The sequence below is a fragment of the Urtica dioica genome, chromosome 12 (genome assembly GCF_054948205.1).
Source record: "Urtica dioica subsp. dioica isolate 48M chromosome 12, U.dioica_male_clone48M_v1_H2, whole genome shotgun sequence".
NCBI classification, from domain to species: domain Eukaryota; kingdom Viridiplantae; phylum Streptophyta; class Magnoliopsida; order Rosales; family Urticaceae; genus Urtica; species Urtica dioica.
In genome coordinates this window covers 21131150-21141052 of record NC_142767.1, presented here as the reverse complement: position 1 = coordinate 21141052, position 9903 = coordinate 21131150, and the positions used below count along the sequence as shown (strand labels likewise).

The following is a 9903-nucleotide window of genomic DNA, read 5'->3' as shown; positions in this document are numbered from 1 at the left end:
GCGAGTGCCTTTGTTATAAAATAAAATGGTGTTAGACTTTTACGAAAGATCCTAGAAGCGGCGTGAAATATACCTCATATACAAACATGAAACACGAGTTCCTGGAAATTACAGTAATTTCTGTCAGCTCGACCGAACCTTTGTATTGTATAGGTATAACAAAATCCAGTTTTATTATTAATTATATCGGTTTACGATTAGCTATATTGTAATTAGTCACTGATTTTTTCTTTAGGTGCTTTAGTCAAAATTTAATACCAATCCAGCTTTCCTTGCTTCGTCCTCAAATCCACTGATTATTATTTAGTTACTAGAATTATAAATGTGCTAACGATTTCCATACTTTCAAATACTATATTATCACCGCTAGCTAGCATGTTTGCGTATCAGCCATAGAACTATCTCAGTAAAATGCAGCTCAATCATTCAAATAATAAAAATAAAAGTTAAATATACTAATTTGCACTTGCAAAGAATGAGAAATTAATCAGTCGCTAACATTATTGCAAGAACGGAGTTTAAAAAAAGTCCCATCACATTCGTACCTTTTAATCTTTCAAATTTTAATTTTTCGAGAGTGTACTAATAATCCCGTATGATTTTCTTATATTATGCAAAGTAAGAAGGATGAAGAGTTGAAAAGGTCGATACTTCTACAATAGAATACATTAGAAAAGAAAAGAAATGATCATATATTTTTTAGTTGCGTATATATGGTATGACTATAAATGAGAGAATGATAGAAGAATGGATTGTTTAGAAGATATATTAATTTTTTTTTTTTTACTTTCTTTCCTTCCAAATATTAAAAGGATTGAATCCAGAAATATATCCGTTTCATCTCTACTACAAAACGAGACCTCAAAAACTACCTAGGAGACATTGTGGAGTAACTACACGTGGCGCGAGAAGAAGGGTGTGCATTGCTATTGAGAGTGAAGGAGCTGAATTTCATGGCTCTGTAGACTTGGTCCAAGCCTTCCTCGACCAATTCCGAGACCGCCTGAGGCATCGGAGGCACGTTCACGTCCATAGAGCCTTCCAACATTCTTGCCACGTCACCCATGGTGGGTCTCATGCTAACCTCGTCTTGGATGCACCAGAACCCAACCCTCAACGCCCTTTCAACCTCTTCTTCATCCACCTTCCCTTCTAGCCTCTTGTCCGCCGCTTTCACCCCCGTTCCGTTTGTCAACTCCTGCAAACGTAATTTTATTATTATGACCCGCTCATGAAAATGAAATCTACATATTTTATTTTGTTTTTATTTTTTATGATATGGTTGACTTGGAAATAAGATACATTTTGGAAATATATAAAATGGGCCACCTTGCCCCCAAATGACGAAAGCCTCACCTGCCCGAAAAGCTGACTTCTGGCTAATTACGTACATGGCTTAGCTTATAGGTTTTAATATGTTTTTTTAACATTAATTTAATAATATACTATTGAAAGTTAAAATTAATTTTTTTAAATACTTTTAGTTTGATTTTGTTTCAATGAAATTCATAATGAATATTAAATGATATTGCATTAAAAATTAATCACTTATATCCGAAAAGATTAATTTTTCGTTAAGAATATAGACAAAAATTGAACAAGAGGGGTTATAGATGTAATTATTTTTTCCCATAAAAAAAAAAAAAGATGTAATTCTTTTTTCAGGTAGACTGAATATTCGTAATTTAGCAAAATAGCTAACTTAAACGTTGGGAATTGCTAAATAACCAAGGTTTGGTAAATATTAGGTAAATAGCCAATTTATATATTTACAAATGTATATATTAATTAAATAATCATTGTCATATTAAGCCACGTCATCATTTATGGGTATTTACTTAATATTTACCAAACTTTGGCTATTTAGCAATATCAAACGTTTAAGTTGGCTATTTTTCTAATTTTTTGTTTAAAAAATAGATATTTTTCAAAATTTCAAAATAATAGGTATTTCTCAAAGTACTGTTTTTTTTTTCCTTTCCCTATGTAGTATTTTTCAACTTTTCCAAAATAGTTAGGGATATGTTGCATTGGGCCAGAAAATGGGATAAAGCCTACAAATCACTCAAATTCATGAGTAGGAAGGTAGGTACCTTATAAGCCCATCCGGGGTAGAAAAAATCATGGGCGTTGTAAGACATGTCGAGGTTTCTCCGACCACCGATGATCTCTAGAAGAAGCATACCGTAGCTATACACGTCGGCCTTGACAGTGATGGGCCGATTAGAGACCCACTCGGGAGCCAAATACCCTCTCGTCCCCCTAACCATAGTCACCACGTGCGAGTGCTCTCTCCCCATCATTTTCGCCAGCCCGAAGTCCGAGACCTTTGGCTCAAACTTCTCATCTAGCAATATATTTTCCGGCTTTATGTCGCAGTGTATCACCCGGTCCCGACACTGCTCGTGGAAGTACGCTATTCCTTGCGCCGTCGCCAATGCCACGTGGAACCGCGTCGCCCAATCCATCACTTTTGTGTTACTGAAGTCTCGTGATGACGGAAATATCCACTTATCTAACGACCCGTTTATCATGAATTCGTACACCAATAGCCTAAAGAAAAAAAAACTACTAATTACCACGTGCAAGATCTCATCCAATTATGATTAATTTGGTGTTTGGGTCTTTTTAGCTAACTAGTCAAATTTTGTTCATTAGTGAAATAGTCAAGATGTACAAGTATCAGATTTTAATAATTATTTTGATCCTATAATTAATTTTTTTGTAAGTGATAAATTATTTATATAAATCGTCAATTTTTTTATAATCTTAATGTCAAAATATTTTTTTTTTTTACAATTTGAAACTTGAAGTATTTTACTAATCAATTAGTTTCAAATAAATTATTAAATAAGCTTTTAACTATTTTTAAAGGAAACTAATAGGGTTATTAAGGGAAACAAATAAGGTTATTAAATGGACTTAAATATAAGATTGTTACCGTTGTTGGCCTTCAGAGCAATATCCACAGAGACGGACCAAGTGCATGTGGTGCATAGAGCCGATGGTGTTGACTTCAGTGATGAACTCTTTTTCGCCTTGCGGCAATACTTTGTCCAATTTCTTTACGGCTATCAGTGTCCCATCTCCAAGGCTTCCCTTGTACACACTCCCAAACCCTCCTACACGTGTCACCATTAACAATAATAACGGCGTATTATTATTTACATTACATGTTACTATCACCGTTCACTATCGTAATAATGATCAGAATGAAATAACTACGCTACACTTTTTGAAAATTTCAAGATTGTGCAAGTATATTTCGTGACTCCACATTCCTTTCAAAGGAAAAAAAGAGAGCATTGATGTTACTGGAATAAAGTCAAACTTTTTCGTTGAATTCGTAAGAAGCAAAAAAGTCAAAGTTATAGCTATTAAATCAATAAATGCATATAAAACAGCTTAATCCAAACGCTATCGTGTCACTAATCTTAAAAATTAAAATGATCAGTTTGGATTTGGAACGCCATTTACAATATGAAAAACTAATTCTAACTTTTTGACTTAACTAAGCTGATATATACTTGGGATACTTGATTGCACTTTTGCCCAAAATTGCGTACAATGTATAAATACATATGAACGTTCTAGTTATACTGTAGGTTGAAATTAATATATTTATAAAAACAAATATCCAATTAAATGAATCAATTTATAATATAGTCAAAATTGATCTAAAATAACTGTAATAGTTCAAATTAAAAAATATATATAAAGACGAGGTGTTACTAAAACTTTTGACCTTATCAATTACATTTTTTATAATTGTAAATTTCTTGTATACATGTGTCAATTTTTTTAATTAATAGTGTCATTTTTTTACAAGTAATTTTAACTATATTATTAAAAAAAAGTTAGATTTTTTGTTGTTTAGCATAAGCAATGACTACTTTGTATAATTTTCTCAGTAAACATTCACACTATAATAGCTGATTAAATAACTAACCTGTCCCAAGGACCTGAGAGAAATTCCATGTCCGAAGCTGTAAATCCCTATAGCTGAAATTGATGGGAGTCCCAGACAAGATGAGAGAGCTCTCCATAGCTCTCTTCAAAGCTCTCTTTCTACGCACATTGAAGTACAACAACACACTGAGCAAAGCCACAACCGCTATTATAAACCCCAACACGATCGGAATCACCAAAACCTTGTCCTTCGACACACCGCCGCCGCCGCCTTCACCGCCGGGCCTGACCTTCACGAACAGAGTCGAACCAGTGTCGCCGTAGCCGCCGAAATCCAGGCTCCGGAGAACCCAACAGTACGGCTTCTCGCTGTTGAATCCGTACACCGAAGCCACGCACTCGCAGTTGGTGAGGCAAGCCTCGCCGCAAGAGCTCACGCTCTTCACGTCGCTGTAGTTCATCACCACCGCCCTGTCGGAGTAGTAGTAGTTCGTCTGGTTCATCGCCGCCATTCTGAACTCATCGCCGTCGTCTCTCCTCCGATCTCCTCCGCCGCATTCTCCGATCGCCCTTGGCTTCTCCGAGCACTGCCCGTCGTCCTTCTCGGCCTTGTCCGTCCCGGGAAGGCAAGAGCAAGAAGCGTTCGTCTGGCTCTTGTCCAGCGTGCAAATCCCGCTCCCGCATATTCCGGCGATCTCGCACGGCTTCTCCACCGCCGCCCACTCCGGCACCCACTGCCGGGTTCCGTTCACGTCGTTGTCCCACCGGTACAGCCTCAGATTCCCGTTCGGCTCCAGAGTCAGCCGCCGGAAATTCTCCCTCCGCCGATTCCCGACGGAGGCTGTCCCGTTGACCGGAGACAGGACTCCGGTGTCCTCTTCGTTCTTGTAGACGTAGGCTGCGCCGTTGGACGATCCGCCGTAGATGATCCCGAAGCTTCCGGCGTGGTTTAGGACGGCGGTGACGTCACCGGTGACGTTGGATATGTCCGGACCTTTCCAATATGAGTAGTTGGAGTAAGTCTCCGGCGAGGAGTGGTAGAGCTCCGGGAGATTGTAGGTGAGGGCGATTCCGAGGGAGGTTCTCTGTTGGAGCATCTTGAGGGAGTAGTAGCTTCCGTTGATCGGAGATTTCGGGGTCGAGAGCTCCACGGCGGCCGAGAGAGGCTGCCCCGGGAGGAGAGTGTCCGAAGGGTGCTCGAAGCTCTGCCACGTGGCGGCGTTTTCCGAGTTGTAGAGGACGAGGTTTCCGGACTCGGTGAGGCTCAAGGCTCGGACGCCGGAGCGGGACGTGTTTGAGGCCCACAGCGTGGTGGCTCCGGCGGTGAGGACTAGGTTTCCGGCGGGGTTCAGCTCCAGCGCCGCGTCTTTGTTGACCGGAGAATTTCTGGATTTTTTTAGAGAGGAGGAAAATTGTTATTCTGTTTGCTTCTTTTTGTCTTTCACCTGCAAATTTGATGGTGTAAATTTGACTTTCTTTTGCTGGGTATGACTACCATATCCGTTACTTTGTCTTTGTTAGCTTGTTTCTTCATGTTATATTATATTATTATGTGCATGGAATCGGAATACAATAAAATACGAAGCAATGGTTTGTAAAAAGTTTGTCCTTCGTGATCAGGATTATTCTACAGGAATTACAATAGAGAAATATATAAAGATATGAAGGTTAATATTTTTTATAATTAAATTAGTAGGTATGAAGTTGAAGCAATTTATTGGCTGTGCTGATTATGTTACGTCCTCCAAATCTTAATACTAATAAATAACGTAGTAGAAAAAAGAAAAAGAAGAAATTTGGTCATATAACTGTTGTAATTTGCAAAAACTTCTATATTAATAAATAGTATATATTAAAATAAACCATTCAGTTCTACTACTATAGAGTCTCTTGATAAGAAATTAAGTTTGGAACTAGATATTAAAGCAAAGTTAAATGCTCATTTCTTTAGGCATTAGAGAGCATTATAGAGAATGATGGTGATCAGTACGTACCGGTTTGGTGACCATACTATAGTTGTATCTCCCGGAATATTATTGAACCAAATTGCAACAATTAAACGCTTGTTATCATTTCCTTCCATTGGAGTGAATCCCAAAGCAAAAGTCCCATTCTCAGAAATCCACAGTTTGTTCTCTCTCGCCAACAATCTCGATCCCAAACCAATCTGCGCAGCCACGTCAAACCCATTAAACCCAAACGCAGCGATCAATATCAGGCTTAGTAACGAAGCAATAGAACTATTGGCCATCTATAGTTTGGACGATGGATCGATCAGTGAGGGACTTTTTAAAAAGGAAGTGGGAGAGAGTCTACTAAAAGATGTTATAAAGAAAAAAAAAAGTAGAAGAAGAATGGAATGTGTTATTGCCACGTAGGGTATTGGTGGTTGAGCTAATACGATTTGAAAATAAAATCTCTTAGCTGCGAAAAGATAGGTCGGCTGTGGATTGATTGATAGCACGTGTTGAATTGATAGTGGACGTGTTTACTGTTTATAGTGTCCAGAGAGAGAGAGAGAGAGAGTTTGGGTGGCAACTTTTAAGACCATCAACATGTTGACACGTTGTCGTCGTTATTTTCATGACGAGACCAAATATTCTTATTTTCACATTGTCAAAGACGTAGGGGTTTGGTTTGTTTTCTTATTAATATTTTTTTTCCGTATTTTTATTTTTTAGTTTGTGGATGACGGCGAAGGTCAATACTAAATATTGAAAAACGACAAAATGCTCAAATTATAGCGTGTTTAGTCTAGTACTATAGTCCCTGTTTTGGGTGTGATGGATAACAAATTGTTAAAGAGTTAGACATGCATGAAAAGATGATATAGGTTACGTAGTGAGTGACGTACGTACGTAATTGCATGTGAAAACAACTCTAACATGTGCAATACCCGATCGTTATATCACTTATTCAGTAGGGGTTTATTGAGATCGTATTTGAGTTCAATTTTTCCTCGCTATGTATATATTTGCATGTGCATGCATGATGAGCAAGAAAGATCACATACGTCACGCGGTTTTGCCTCCGTGAAATGAAACCCTAAGCTCTTTTTTCATTTTTCATTTTATATATTTTATTTTGTTCCTATAGAGCCTATAGTGACTATTGAATTATTTTGTCCCGGGGCAGAAATGCATAGAGCCGTGAAATGGACGGGGAAGAGAAAAAGTCGCGACGGCGATTATATGAACAATGTCAATATTTTATCCGTTACTTTGTTTTCCTATTTCAAAGAAATGTGTTGTACTTTCGTTTTGAGCGATAGGGAATTAACCTGTTGAAAATTAAGCATCTGGAGCATAATTGTGTGGGACCTTTTTAAATATTGAGTATCCACGTAAGCGTTGACAAATATGTGTATAGTTTCCATCGGTGGCCATTTTGATACGTGAAGCTATCCTTTGGTCATTATTGATGTATTAATCATCTTTTCTACTATACATCTAATAACGCCAATAACTCGAATTATTAGCAATAACATTAATAACAGGAAAAAAGTCAACTATTACGGTTAGGAAAACGAGGAAATTTGGAGTTTGTCTCCATTCTTGTTGTGGTCCCTGATTTATATTTTGCTTGGTTGAGCTGTATCATATTCATCGCCAGTTCGTCATGCTTTGTTGAGCTCCTTAATTATACTAGTTTTAGCATCGCGCTACGCGCGAATGATTTTAACATATTATAAATGATAATAGCAAGTAAAATTTGTAGAGGTTAATTTGTGTTATCAAGATTCGTAAACAATTGGCACCAAAGAAATCGACAATTAAGAAAAAACTCTTAAAAATCATTAAACGAATAATAAAATGTAAAAAACTTATTTTGCACATTGATTAGAGTTTCATGGGTAAATAAGACTTGCGTTCGCTTTCAAATGAAATATAGAGACACATATAAGGCGAATGGAAATAAATATCAAAGAGAAAAAGAAAGAGAATTTGATAAAGGAAATATAAACTAACATACACTCAAAATAATGTATGTTATTGATATAGTATAATATAGTATTAGTAATTATGATTATAAAATACATAAAAAAATTATAAAAAATATATTGACGAGAGAGAGAGAAAAAAAAATAATATACATAAAAAAAAGATTTACAAAGTAGATTGAAAAAAAAACGATATAGTATAATTAAGAAAACACCCTTAAAAATCATGAACGAATAATAAAATGTAAAAAATTTATTTTGCACATTGATTAGACTTTCATGGGTAAATAAGACTTGCGTTCGCTTTTCAATGAAATATGAAGACATATATAAGGTGAAGGGAAATAAATATCAAAGAGAAAAAGAAATAGAATTTAATAAAGAAAATATAAAACTAACATACAGTCAAAATAATGTATGTTATTGATATAGTATAATATAGTATCAGTAATTATGATTATAAAATACATTAAAAAAATTATACAAAATATATTGATGTGAGAGTGAGAAAAAAAAACCAATATAAATAAATTTTTTTTACAAAATATCAAAAAACTTAAAAAAAAAAAAGGCAAAGAAAAAAGAAAAAGAAAAAAAAAACGGGAAAGGCAAAGGCAAAGAAAAAAAAAACCTGGAAACGCAAAGCAAAGAAAAAAAAAAGAAAAAAAAAAGAAAATTGAAGCCGTCACGTGTCGCCGCCTGGCGACGCCACGTGGCGGCCCCCGGATGAAAGTTGGGGGAGAGGTTGCATTTATTATCTATGTTATAGGAATAACGTTATTTGGCTCAATTTCCAATTTCCCTTTTCTCTTCAATATTTGTATAGCAAGAGCAGTATTGGGCTAGGCCCATAACCAATCAAGTTGGGCCAAGTATCTATGTTAGGGAATGGTCAACATGTCCAAATCTAGCACAAGTCCTGGCCTAACGGAAAAATGTCAGTTCGTCAAATTTTAGGAAATTTGACCGTGTGATATCAAACTATTTCTGTTTATAAATAATGAAGAAATTATCTGTTGTACTGATTTTTGGGTTTGATATATAGGAATACCGTTTTAATCAATTAATTATAATTAATTACTAAGCAAATTATCAATTTGTTTTTCTTTAACTTATGTTGAAAATTGAATCATTACGTTTTAAACCTCTAACGAAAGCCATGGTTTCACGCTTCTTTCATCGTAGTATATTCTTAAAGCTTATTTGCATTATTCTAGAACTCGGTAAAGTTCATCAGTAATTTATTGGTCGAAAAACCATCAAAGGTAAATTGTCAAAATATCTTACATATATTGGGGGAGATTGCGGGTCCAATCATGGATTTACATTTTTCGAAACATACGAGTGGGAGAGTTTGACCACATGTAAATGCGATTCTGCACGATCAAGAAAAGGATTTATCGAGGGGAGTAAGTTATTTTTTACCGTACTCTTACATGATTTATCTATTTAAACTTCATATTGTTGTTTTCATCTATCTATTTTTTTTTGTACCCCTATGTATATGATATGTTAGGAATCTCACATTGAAAATGAATGAGAACTAACAAGAACTTATAAAGGTCATGAGTTACTCCTCTCATTGCCAATTGGTTTTGAGATGGAACCTCATGATACTTTCACATGGTATCAGAGCCCATTAAGTCCAAACAGGTATCCGATCTAATCGTTGAGATTCGACCCAAGATGAGCGAACACAAAGAGCCGCCATCTTGAGGGGGCGTGTTAGGAATCCCACATTAAAAATGAATTAGAACTAACAAGAGTTTACAAAGGTCATGGGTTACTCCTCTCATTATCAATTGATTTTGAGATGGAATCTCATAATACTTTCACATGGTATAACACAGTGTCAATTTTCGTCTCTTGTAGGGAATTAGCTTGGATAATCTAGATGCAATTAACAGAGTCTTTAGCCACATAAATGAACAGCCGCGGCATAACAACGATCTCAATTCACGTTTCCACGGCTTAAAAAAGTGACATTTGGTACCACTTGATTGAAGACTGACTAAAAAAATCCATCCGCGACGTATCGCAACTAAAATTTAGGT

At 36.2% G+C, this 9903-nt stretch overlaps 1 protein-coding gene across 1 annotated transcript; it reads right to left on the bottom strand.

Annotated features, from left to right (window-relative positions):
* Positions 1-580: 580 nt before the first annotated feature.
* On the bottom strand, positions 581-6198 carry LOC149380247 (Protein kinase superfamily protein). The gene is made up of 5 exons (XM_089604287.1): positions 5904-6198; positions 3950-5295; positions 2942-3122; positions 2094-2553; positions 581-1198 (listed from the first exon to the last, which is right to left on the bottom strand). The coding sequence occupies exons 1-5, from the start codon at positions 6158-6160 to the stop codon at positions 869-871; spliced, it is 2574 nt and encodes an 857-aa protein (XP_089460413.1). The 5' UTR covers positions 6161-6198; the 3' UTR covers positions 581-868.
* Between the last annotated feature and the right edge of the window lie 3705 nt (positions 6199-9903).

Coding starts and splice junctions, on each gene's coding strand:
- LOC149380247 (XM_089604287.1), bottom strand. CDS start 6,160: ATGGCCAATAGTTCTATTGCTTCGTTACTAAGCCTGATATTGATCGCT. Junction 5,296..5,903: donor ATAGTATGGTCACCAAACCG/GTACGTACTGAT, acceptor AAAAAAATCCAG/AAATTCTCCGGTCAACAAAG. Junction 1,199..2,093: donor ACCCCGGATGGGCTTATAAG/GTACCTACCTTC, acceptor TTACGTTTGCAG/GAGTTGACAAACGGAACGGG.